General features: G+C 35.7%; 2 protein-coding genes across 2 annotated transcripts in view; one reads left to right on the top strand and one right to left on the bottom strand.

Moving 5' to 3' along the window:
• The window catches only part of LOC122250738 (3'-5' RNA nuclease TATDN2), a 7,556-nt gene extending 3,594 nt beyond the window's left edge, over nt 1-3,962 (top strand). Inside the window, exons 4-7 of the mRNA XM_043012315.2 lie at nt 213-382; nt 1,964-2,093; nt 2,641-2,862; nt 3,569-3,962. Coding sequence (XP_042868249.1) covers nt 213-382; nt 1,964-2,093; nt 2,641-2,862; nt 3,569-3,706 — 660 coding nt within the window. The 3' untranslated portion in view covers nt 3,707-3,962. The remainder of the gene's footprint in view (nt 1-212; nt 383-1,963; nt 2,094-2,640; nt 2,863-3,568) is intronic.
• Nucleotides 3,963-7,601: 3,639 nt separating this feature from the next.
• LOC122250739 (cysteine-rich PDZ-binding protein) lies at nt 7,602-11,992 on the bottom strand. Its single transcript, XM_043012316.2, has 3 exons — nt 11,839-11,992; nt 10,306-10,422; nt 7,602-8,403 (listed from the first exon to the last, which is right to left on the bottom strand). Exons 1-3 carry the CDS (start codon nt 11,950-11,952, stop codon nt 8,254-8,256), a joined length of 381 nt encoding a protein of 126 aa, XP_042868250.1. The 5' UTR covers nt 11,953-11,992; the 3' UTR covers nt 7,602-8,253.
• Nucleotides 11,993-12,500: the final 508 nt, after the last annotated feature.

Genomic DNA, 12,500 nt, shown 5'->3' on the forward strand with positions numbered 1-12,500 from the left:
GTTTTGGGCATTATGTTGTGAGGATTAATAGGGAAAAAAAAATATAATATGAATTTTTTTCAGACTAGTTTCCAATTTCAAGAAGGCATAAATGTGTCTTCTGTATAGTGAGTCTTGTACATTTATGTGAAAAATTTTCTGTTATCACAACAGCTAGAAAAAGGAGACCACTATTCCCTGCTTCTGCTGATTTTATTCTTTACAACATTCAGATAAGTTGGTGGGAGAACTTCCTGGCTGAGTCTAATGTGTGGGCTGCCTTTGGATGTCATCCCCATTATGCCAGTAGTTTTGGAGATGAAGAGGAAGGGTATTTAAGACATGCACTGCAGCATGCAAAGACGTTAGCTCTTGGGGAAATTGGTCTGGATTATTCTTCCAAGTAAGTCCTTACTTTGTATTTTATCCCCATAATTACCCAACTCTTGACTTGCAATAGTACTAAATAACTTTAAGATATCTTCTTTAGCTTTCTTTCTTCCTTTCTTTCTCTCATTCTTTTTTTTTATATTAATAGGTTGATATTTACATTATAGTATTCTTTTTTCATATTTGCCAAGTCAAGCCCATCTTCTCTTACTAAATATCTTAATATTCAGTGTTTCTGTAACTATCCATTTATTCAGATCATGCAAGTGCAGTTCATAATCAGAACTATTCTTTATAATCATCTTAAAATTTAGGAATTGGGAATGACAGGATATCACAGGCCATTTTGAGACTTTTATGCTATTTTTGTATGCAAAATGTGACAACAGCTGGGTGACACTGTTAAAATGATTAATGTATATACAATCTATTTATAGAGTTTTATTGGTTTTATAATAATATGGGATATATCTAGCTAATGCAAACTATATTTTACTGCATATTTTTTCTTTTGTTCACATTTGTTTGTATCTATTTTATCCTTTACAGAAATCAAAGAAATTAATGAAAAGGCACAAGTTAGGAATGTTTTTCTTTGACACTGATCAGAATGTGATACATATTTGCTAATACTTTGAATTCAATAAAAAAAAAAAAAATCACGTTTTAACCCCTTGTATCCAGTGGTGCCTATCACTCAGATTTTGTAGGGCAACCTCTTAACCTTAGCCGTTTGGTAGCTTAGTAGTAGCGTGTCGACTTCATATCCCAGTGGTCAGCAGATCGAGTCCCGTCCAAACTCATGAGTTTCCACTGTCATCTGGCGGTTAATGACGTAGTTGGGCACTGCGTTGGGTAAGGACCAAGTTCAGATCGAGTCAACACTCGTTGGCACATTCTCTCACGAGTCGGCACACGCTGACACAGGCAGGCTCGCCTCAGTGCATACAAGCCTGTCGTAGCATCTGCTCCGCAAATCTGGCAAATCCTTATCTTAACCTAAACCAAAGTAATGGCTTTGAGGTCTTGTTGGCCTTGGGAGACTTTTTACATATTCTGACTTTTTCTGGGGTTAGTGGGCCTTTGGGAGAACCAAATCAAAAAGATATGTTAAAAAGATGAACAGGTCTGGTTATAAACTGGAAATGAATGCATAGTAACATAAACACTTAAATTAACCTGTTAATGACGGATGACGTGATGTCACATGGTGGCAGTGCTTGCCGATGGGGACATGATATTATGTCATGGCTTTTTGTATGGCCGGCACATCGGGTGGTTATAGCATAGCAGGTGGCTGCAGCTTGAGCAGGTGAGTACCCCAAGGCATTAGGCCTACACATATCAAAACATCCTGCAATTAAGACCAGGTGGAGCCAAAACCAGGGTCAATCAACTATTTTCTTAGTTATGTAAGAGGGACATGGCTTCGTTACAGATAAGAAAAGAACTATTGGTAAAAGGCCCAGAAGTAATTCCTTGAGATTTTCTTTCCTTTCCTGTCCTGGTCTCTCTTGCCTTTTTATTGTTCTGATGATCTCTTCTTCCTTTTACTTCTTCCTCTTGTTCTTATTTGCACCATTAACACTTCCAGGAATAATCACAGCCGAGAACTCCAGCAGATCGTATTTCGACGTCAGCTGAAAATTGCTCTGGAGTTCAACAAACCTCTTGTGATTCACTGTCGAGATGCAGATGAGGACTGCATAAATATTCTGAAGGAGGCAAGGATTTATCACTGTTTTTATGTACCTTCATACATAGTCCTTTTTTTGTGGGATATTGTCTTTACATTCACTTGAACTAGTTAATTCATGTGCTTTTAATTTTTTGTGATATTGATCATGCTTAAAGTAATCTGATTTGTATAGGAAATGGAGAAGTATATAAATTACATTAGGATCCATGGCAGAAAATAATTTGGAAGATTGGAATGCATATGGGCAGAATATGCAGATTAAGTAATTTATTAATCAAAATTAGTTTATAATTTTCAATTTACTTTATAAATACTGTGACATTATTTTGAAAAGTTTCTGATTACTCTAAAGTTCTACTTACATATTAAAACAGTTTTAAAGAAACAATCCCTAAACTTGTAGATTTATCCACACAAGAAAAATATAACATACCTAATTCTAGTGATGCATTTTCATTAATAGCAGTTTATTAGTAGCTTGATTAATCTCTTAGTTTCCAGGCAACTTCTCTCTTCCTAACTACTACTGAGCCATGAATACTCCAAGTAATGCAAAATATTCTTTCTTACAGATTGTACCCCGAGACTATGTGATACATCGTCACTGCTTCACAGGGAACTGGAAAGAAGCAGAAAAATGGCTGAGCACATTTTGCAATTTATACTTAGGGATAACAGCATTGGTAACATATCCTTATACAGAGAGAGGGTGCAATGTTCAGGATGTTGTGTCTCAGATGCCCTTGAACAGACTTTTACTAGAAACAGATGCCCCATACTTCAGGCCACATTGTGTAAGTCTAACTTTTCTTTTTCGTCTTTAAGCTGAGGTATTTCATCCAGAATGAAAGTTAAATTATGTGTGAAGCTTATCATTGGGGTCATCATCATTTTAACTTCTAAAGGATGGGAATGTTGAGAGCTTCTTAGCCCTGTGTACCACACAGATCTGAGTACAACAGTGCAATATAAATATGTTTTCTCAGGAGAAAAAATAAAAAAGGGATGCCAAATACTGTGGGAAGAGGGAGAATAGAACTGAAAAGGACTTTTTTTTTTCTTACACCCTGGGTGACAGGCATTTCTAATTACAAGTGCCCCATATCATCCTATAGGGGTTAAGGGATTTTGGAGCAATATCTGATGTTATCTGGATATCATTTCAAAGTGTGGAATGTTAACATTAATGAGATTTATATTTTTCATATTTACGTGTTTTCATTTTAGTAATGTTTCCAAAGTTTTTTTTTTCCATCATTAGATTTTTATTAGGAAATATACCTGTGATGAAAATGATTTATTAAACTTCCTGCAGTTGTGCAAAGTGGGAGTAAGAGAAGAAGTTAAGGTGGGAAGCAGATTGTTTTTAAAAATCTTTTTTTGGTGGATATAAATATCATCATACTTTTTATATGAATTTTAAATTTCAGGTTAACTTTATTTTGACCTTTGTTTTCTACATATCACTATCTAAAAGATTTTATCCTTATTTCCCTCCAGTACCAGCGCCCAGGCCGTTGGTCACACCCTGGTATGGCTATACATGTGGCTGCTCAAGTAGCTTCACTGAGAGAGAAAAGTGTACAAGAAATTTTGTCATTCACTAGACAGAACACAAAGAAAGTGTATGGGGTGTAGGAAAGATGATCAGTGTATTTTGGCTGTCTAAGTGGTTGGATTGACTCAATTTGTTAATGATGTTGGTAGGGTTTTTGGATGGTGGATGTTATCGTTGATATCTTGCTCATTTCTTGTATCTTTGAGAAGTTACTGAATTAAAGAAAGAACATCTGACTTTTGTTGTGCAATAACAGTGCAATGTAAAAGAATTTATTGGATGAAATATAGGATTTCTTCTCTCTGTTATTAGAAAATAAAGAAAATTGTTTTGTTCCTTCACTTATTTTTTCCCCTTTTGGATTGAACAAAAAGACAACTTGCAGAGACTGAACTAGAGTATATATCAATAAGATTGTTTTATAAGCTGATTTCACATGTCTATCTTTATGCAGCATGAGATATTGGGAAATATTGATTTATAGTAAAAATACTATAGGTTCATAAACTACAGTTTGAAAAAATATGTTTTAGAATGTAAGTCTTGTGTATAGCTCAACATGGAAGTAAAAAAAAAAGAGTGAACTTTGCTGGAAACACTTGAAATGAACATAATGCATTACCATTTACTAAGGTACATTACATAAACAAAAACGATAATCAAATGTTTCAGTGATGACTACTTGTCATGAAAGAAGTTGTGAAAAGTATTTCCTTTTGACCATACTTGTGCTATCCCTCAATGGTTTCAAGCTCCTTAACCTCCATAGTGTGATGACACCTAAATGGTATCATTGCAGTAAACCCGAGACCCAGTATCAGTCCAGTAATGCCAGAATGCTTACAGATGTCATGGGCAACCTCCTACCTTATGCCATAGTACTGGCATAGAGGGATTGTGGGTCTAGTGAGACTTCTCTTTATCTTAGCAAATTCTTTCTCGTCCCCCAGGTATATGGAACTGGTTCATTATGAGCCCTTGATATTTGAAAAGCCATAGCCACAGGATTAAGTGGTGGACCATCCAATGGGGGGTAGGGTATGAAAAATTTTAGAAAGGTTTTTCAAACTATATTGGTCTGAAGATTAATCAATGTAAATCATATTTCCTGCAAAATGAAACTGAGTAGCTTGAACCTTCTCCAAACAAATAATTGTTATCAGTTAAAAGCCATAAATTACTTCATATGGTTTTAAAACCAATTTGGTCTTCTAGACAATTCAGACTATATTGGGTTTATTGTACTAAAGATTTGATTTACATAATTCAAGTAATTTTTGATGCAAACGTGTGTTTCTGCATTTTCTTTAACCCGTCACACTGGGTGATCGGGCGTATAGCACTTGGCTGCGGCCAGTGCGGGCAAGAATCCCGAGGCATTACGCTTAAGCATTTGAAATATCCCAGGGTTTTGACCATTTAGAGTTAAAATGAGTTAATAAAATATGACAAAGTCCAGTTTTCTGAGGGCAAGTGGTTTCAACAAATATACTCTGTATGTATTACAGAGCATGAGTATTATTGAAAAAATAACAAAAAGAGATATCAAGACTTTAAACTGAAATTTTTCAAATATATTTTTTCACCCTTGTTACAATCAAACAACAATAACTGACCATCTAATTCAGAGAAATATTAGAATAATTTTCTTCAATCTTTCTTTTCATTTTCCTTAAAAAAAAAAAAAAAGTCAGACTGAAGTTTATTAAGAATATCTGTCACATTCATCTGACCAATAGTTTTTGCTGTGTATTATTATGATAACATAAAAGCAGCTGTATTGTTTTCTATTTCTATCAATTTATGTGCTTGATACAAATAAGTGTCAGTATCACCTTTAGGCCTTTGTTACTCATTAACCCACTCACGACGGGGGCATTCCAGCCTTGCATGTTACAATGCCGGGGCTCTCGAATGCATAGGCCTAAATCAGTTAAAGAAACGACGCCGTATGACGTCACCCTACGAATGGGCCTTGAATGTGCGGTACCCGTGGTGTACCACCCGTCCAGAGAGGGTTAAGAAAAAAAATAAAAATAAAAATAAACATGACTCGATAGAGGTAGGATTTTTTTTGTACACTAGGCCACCTGAGAGGCACCCAAGATGGATTCTATTTCAAAGCAAAGGAGCTTCACCCAACGTATTACAACCTTTTGCAATTTCTTTCAAATCACTTGTTAACCCATTCACGACGGGGGCATTCTAGCCTTGAATGTCACAATGCCGGGGCTTTCGAATTATTAGGCCTAAATCAATTAAATGGCTGGCACAATACTGTGCCGCCCGGCCACTGGGCTTTTGAATGAGCGGTACAGTACTGTACCACCCGTCCAGAGAGGGTTAATATGATAAAGCCATTTTTGTGTTTGTATCCCCCCCCCTATCTTGTGAAATTTATAGGTGCTATCTGACAGTTTATTAGTGTTGTAGTACACAAAAATTGTAGAAAAGGGTCCACATCAGTTCATTATGTTCTTTATACTCAGTGTGATTAAAGTATTACAGCTTTATGGGAGGACAAAAAGCAAATTTTTTGTGTGTGTGTGCTTTCATAAACAAATATGAAAGAGAGAACCATCCCTAATGAAATTAAATTGAGAGATGGGGAAGATAAAAGAGACCTGTGCTTACTACTGTGGGCAAATTGTAGATGCTGCACATAGTGTGGATCACTTTCCTTTTCTCATCCTGCATCACAGTACTTTAACCCACACAGGACGGGTGGTACAGCATGTGTACCGTGCATTCAAAAGCCCAGTTGCCGGGCGGCACAGTATTGTGCCAGCCATTCAATTGATTTAGGCCTAATAATTCGAACGCCCCGGCATTTGGACATTCAAGGCTAGAATTCCCCCGTCGGGGATGGGTTAAAGCCTGAGGTCTGCATCTTGCTCTGAGTTATCACCCTCTGAAGATAGTGCTTAGTAGATACTGTAGATGGGCGCCCTTAAAGGCTTTCTTTCCTGCTTGTGCTAGGAAAAAGTGGTGTCATCCATGTGACAATTATAGTAATTATAATTGCAATGGGGATCAGCAGTCACTAAATCGAGTTATTACTCAGTGTTATAGAGAAATACAGTAGTCTACTCTCCTCTAACATCAAATATGCCAGGACAACTATTGGTATTTACGTGATTCCATCTTTTAGGCACAAAAATTGTTTGCCATGCCACCTGTTCACAACAGGTTAAGCACCATGAGTCAACTCATATACCAACTTGATCTTAACCCAATCCCGATGGGCCCAGCAAGAAGTGGCAACCCCCTATGCCGTGCCTATGCAATATCGCCTCGGGAACGTCACACTGGTGTGTCGCCCCGTCATCAGGCACTTTGCCGTGTCACACGGGTTTGACACACCGTCATCATTGGGTTAATTGTTTACCCTTGTCCTTCAATTTTTCTTTTATTTCTATTGTTGTCACTACTGTTATAATGATAATAATGATAGTAATAATAATAATGACAATAATATTAGAAATCAAGTTTTACCTAATAATTTGAAGTGCCTGTGAAACCATGTGTAAAATAATCAGAATGATATAGCGAAGCCATGGCGGACAGTGCACGTCCCTGTTCATTAAGGGTTAATATTCAAATTTGCCAATCAAATCTTATTTTCTTATCATTTACAGAAATGCATTCTTATTTTGACTCCCAAAATCAAATGTGATCTGTAATTTAATATTTGACTTATTTATGACAGTATTAACCCTTTCATGCCGGGGGCATTCCAGCCTTGCAAGTTGCAATGCCGGGGCTCTCGAACGCATAGGCTAAAATCAATTAAAAGATCGACGCCGTATGCCAGCACCCTGCCAGGGGGCCCTTGAATGCGCGGTACCAATGGTGTACCACTCGTCGAGAGAGGGTTAGGCATGACTGTTTCCAATTTGATTGTCACTGATAACAAAGCATTTTTACAATTAAATTTAATTCCTAGCATTAGGACATTAATAATGAAAGAAGATATATTTAATAATCTTTATAAAAAAAAGGAAAAAGTATTTAAAACAGTTACATCTTGTCATCAATATCTCCTGTCTAATGGATAGTGAACGAGTTCCATTTCCTTTAGTAGTTATTCTAACAGAAAAAATTCTCTTAATTTTTCAATTAGAGGATAAACATTCCTCAGTCTTAGGTATGAAAACATATCCCTTGTTACAAAGTGGAATTAATGAGTATTTAGTAAGACTAAAGGTTATATTGATATTTTATAGACATAATTCTGCAAAATAAATGCTACTTGATACACCATACACAATATCTCATAAATAGTCATTCCCATCTCCAATGTATTAAATAAAAATCTCAAATTTCCATTTCTTTCAATGCACTACCATCACAGGCTATGGTGTCCTGTACTATTTTCAAATGCTCCATTTTGATCACAGTGTAAAAAGAAAATTTATATATTAAAGAACTTTCAATAAATGTCTTAACAATATATCAAAGATATAACTATATCAAAAGGAAATACGCTAATATTATAAAAGACCCATATATAAGAAACCTTCACATACAGCTAAGGTATTACTCTACTCAGAACAAAAAAATTACTGAACAGTATAATCAAACAGAAACTTTTGAAATGTCTACATCTAAAATAAAACCAATTTTTTTAGGCAGAGGACTGACAGTAGCTCTTTGTATCAAGGATTTTCTTTCCACACATTGCACAAATACCCTTTTTATAAGCACATCCTTGACAGAAGTTGGATCCAGCTTGGTGAACTTTTGTCCTACAGATCCTGCACTCCACGAACCTGGCCTGGAAGAGATGAAATGCAAATTTTGATCATAAAGCACTCTTACTGGTCATTATGTACTATTATTACTACTAAAAGACCACACTAACAAATTTACCACTACTGCATCAGCAATAACAAGACAATGGAAAGAATGAATTGAAGCAAATGAATGTCTCCAACCAAGACCAGAGAACTTCTATGTGATTAAGTGTAAAGACATTATATAATTGTCCATTGGAGTATGTAGAACCCTCCCCATCTAAGGGCATCCATGAAAATGGTTGTGACCATGCTTGAGCCTCTCGCTGGGGAATTGTGAGAATGCAAGATGTGAAACCATAATCTGGAGATTGCAGTTATGCAATTTCTAAAAGATTCACTCAGATATGCTTAGAATTGTAGCTAATCTCAAGAATCCTTGCTTGCCGAAGCAACATGCAGATGCCATATTGTCTGAGAATACCGAGAGTGGGGTATCCTGGATTGTAAGTCTGTGATATCAAGTAGTAGAACCAGAAATTCTAGGACAGCAATTTGGTGGAGCTTCATGGTGATTTACCAGCAACTAGCATCCAGATGAAAATGACTGAAGTTTCTAATATTAATCTTATAGAACCTTTGGTATGTTCCCTCTTGGTTAAGCCATGTAAGCTGGATAGGAGGTGACATGGAATGGTGACATTTCATGATAGGAGACTATATCATTAGACACCCAAAAACTAGCTTTTAGAAAAGACTAAGAAATGTAATCCATATGTAGAATAGTATATCACCCAATATTTGGTATGTGTAACTTATCATTCTTGATGCAATAACAGAATGTAAATTACTGTGCACTGTACTGCTAACTGAAAACCATGAATGTTATGTCTGTTACCACTCAAGCTACTAGTGAGTGAGAGTGAAAGTGAGTGTGAGTGTGAGTCAGTGTGAGTGTATATGCATGTAACAATCCCTAAAAAGGAGATTTCATAAAGAGAACAATCTGAAAAGCATGTGGAGTATCAGAACAGAATAAATGAGAAAAAAAGGTATCTGCACCTAAAGTGTACTTACACATCAACACACTAGGCAATTGGTAACAAAAAACTGTGGGATTTAGCACAGAAACTCTTGGCTTAGGTATCTCACATGCACTATAACATAAATCCATTAGCGCCGGATGATGTGCTGACACATTTCGTGGTTTTTGTGTCAGACACTGGTGACGAGATATCTGGGCAAGGCCCGAGAATCTCGAGGCATTAGGTTTATGCGTTCGAAAATCCCGGCATTACAATCATTCAGAGCCGGAATCGCCCCAGCGTGAATGGGTTAAACAACTTCTTTCTTTGATATTTGTGACAGAAACATATCAAAACCATTGCAAACTAAACAAAAGCAATCTAACAACTACAGTGACATACCAAAAAACTGTGGTTATGCCTTTTTTCAGATGTACCAAACATATATACTATTATCATGATCATTAACTGTATTAATATTATTATTATCTTCATCATTGTTATAATTTCTTATTCCTACCATTAACCCGTTGCCATCACTCAATAGAGATAGTGCTTGCTAGAGACCGTAGATGGGTGCCATTCAAGGCTCTCTCTCCTGCTGGTGCTAGGAGAAAGTGGTGCCATCTAGGTTTTGTAAGTGAGTTGAAAACCATTTTGCTTAGTATTACGGCAGTTATAATAATTATGACTGCAACTGTCAACATCACTCACTTATTACTTGTAGTACATTAAAATAACAAAGTGATCCAAAATCCCCGACCGCCATGACGCCCATTGTTAGGCAAGAGGTCCTGCGTCATGTATGACGAAAAAACACGTATCCGTCGTTAACGGGTTAACATATCATGATCAATGCTGATATCAGAACAAAAGATTTTATAAACTGGATTAATGAAGTTAGCACATAAATCTTACAGTATATGGGTTGAAACGATTCTTTTTCCCAGTGAGCAGCTTGTTCTCATTGATCTTGCGTCCTCCTCCTTCAGTTGTGTTGCGTGCGCCATCTTTCCATGTGTCAGGAGTAATGACCTGAAATTGGAGTGAGGAAAAGATTACATTAAGGCTGATATAACATGGGCATTTTCAAGTAGTACTGCCCATTTTTAAGCAGTATTGCATTCTACCACCTATTCATGCACTAACCAATAGTTTCAACAACATGCCAGCATTATCACTGTATGGCATAAGAACAACTAACTTGCAACACACTTTTCACTTTACATTCATACCTAGTTCTTTAATATCTATTAAGGCCAAAGTATCAGTGTTTCCATTTGAGTACTTCTTCATTATGTGAGGTAAACTGTCACATCTGCTTTATGGGATGAATGAATGCTCGTAAGAGTCAGAGTTGGTGCGATATATAAGAAATTTATTTTTGTGTAAGTTTTGTATATTATGTGTGTGCTGCCTGTAAGTATTCATGTTTGTCAGTGCTTATAGTTTGTCTGCAATTGTGTATATGCTTGAGTCTATGTACTTGTCAGCATGTATAGAGCAGTTCCAAGTTAATTTGTTTTTAAAATCAGTTGTAATATCAGATGTGTGTGATTGCATATAATGAAAATGGCAGCCCAAATATTGACCTGGCATACAGTACCTCATTGGTCACATAAATCTCTTTAAAAATAAGAGTGTTTGAAGTCTTGAGTAATGTTGAGTAGGATAACCCACAAGAACTCAAGAGTTGTTTGTGATGTAATCTATGTGTGTGGATGTTTAGATTGTGAAAAAAATGTACTTGGGTAATTATGTGATGTTGTGGATGTCAGTTGGTGGTTATGTAATGTGTAGGTGTATTGGATTAATTTGAGTGGTCTTGCGAATTAGAGTACCTTACACTATTTTTATATCAAATTTTGTCTAACAAGCTTTCTCACAGTTTGAGGTTGTGAGGATGTCAGTCTCTAGATGAAGTCTCCAGTCATCCTCAGGATAGACATACACATACACATCCCAAAACAATAAAACAAAAAATAAAGAAACAAACACATACATATATGCATGCGCATGCATACACACACACACACACGCACACACACACACGTACATACATACATACATACATACATACATACATACATACATACATACATATGTATATATATATGTATCTCAATATATATGTATGTGTTTCTATATGTGTGGGTGTGTATATATGTGTATATATATATATATATATATATATATATATATATATATATATATATATATATATATATATATATATATATATATTTATATATTTATACACACACACACACATCAAGTATTTACAGACTATTTGTTTCATCACATATCTCCCTTTTGGTGATATTCCCGTAAAAAAATGTTTTTCATGACGTTCCAATTACCAATAGCCGTATACGTTCTCCATAATTGTGACTTCTCATCACGTTTAATATCTATTTTCGTATAAAAAAGAGACTCTGCGTCGATCCTTACCTTTCCAAGCTTCTTTTGGCACTTTTCGCACACCATCGTCAAGGAAAATTGGCAAAAGTAAAGTGAACAATAAAATCCGAAACGTCTCAGTTGTCTTTGTTTGTTTACAAACATGTCATTCGAGTTTGACTTTTTGATATTATTTTCTTCTGATCTCTGTATATTTTTCTTTATCTAATGGAACTGCGTTTCATATTGTGGTTGTAGGCTTTTTTTTTTTTAAATAGGTTTAGATATTTAACTAAATTATATGCAGGTATATTGTGTTCAAGCTTTTGGTTTTCTTATTTTTGCTTTCTATCCTTTTCATCATTCTTCCTTTTCACCTTTATAAGATACAGAGCATTATTATTTTTGCACATAATTCGTTCCATTTTTGGTATATACGAGAGCAACGAGTAGCTTTCGAAAATATACCACTTGCTGTGACGTCATGAATGAAGGGAAAAAAACGAGATAAAATACATATGTCAAATCACAATAAAAGGGAAACAGTAATAAAGAACACCAATGTGATTTTACCCAACAACAGGAACGATAACAAATCAAATAAACAAGAATTCAAAAGCCAACAAAGGGATAGAGAAGCGATCACTCATCATTTGTAAATTATAAAAATTAAAGCATTGATAATAAATAAATAATCCAGATAAATAACGAAA

Source organism: Penaeus japonicus, unplaced genomic scaffold, assembly GCF_977035675.1.
Source record: "Penaeus japonicus unplaced genomic scaffold, GWHDUDI00000001_assembly GWHDUDI00000003, whole genome shotgun sequence".
In the NCBI taxonomy this organism is placed as follows: Eukaryota; Metazoa; Arthropoda; class Malacostraca; order Decapoda; family Penaeidae; genus Penaeus; species Penaeus japonicus.

Coding starts and splice junctions, on each gene's coding strand:
- LOC122250739 (XM_043012316.2), bottom strand. CDS start 11,952: ATGTTTGTAAACAAACAAAGACAACTGAGACGTTTCGGATTTTATTGT. Junction 10,423..11,838: donor GCCAAAAGAAGCTTGGAAAG/GTAAGGATCGAC, acceptor CTCCAATTTCAG/GTCATTACTCCTGACACATG. Junction 8,404..10,305: donor ATCGTTTCAACCCATATACT/GTAAGATTTATG, acceptor CATCTCTTCCAG/GCCAGGTTCGTGGAGTGCAG.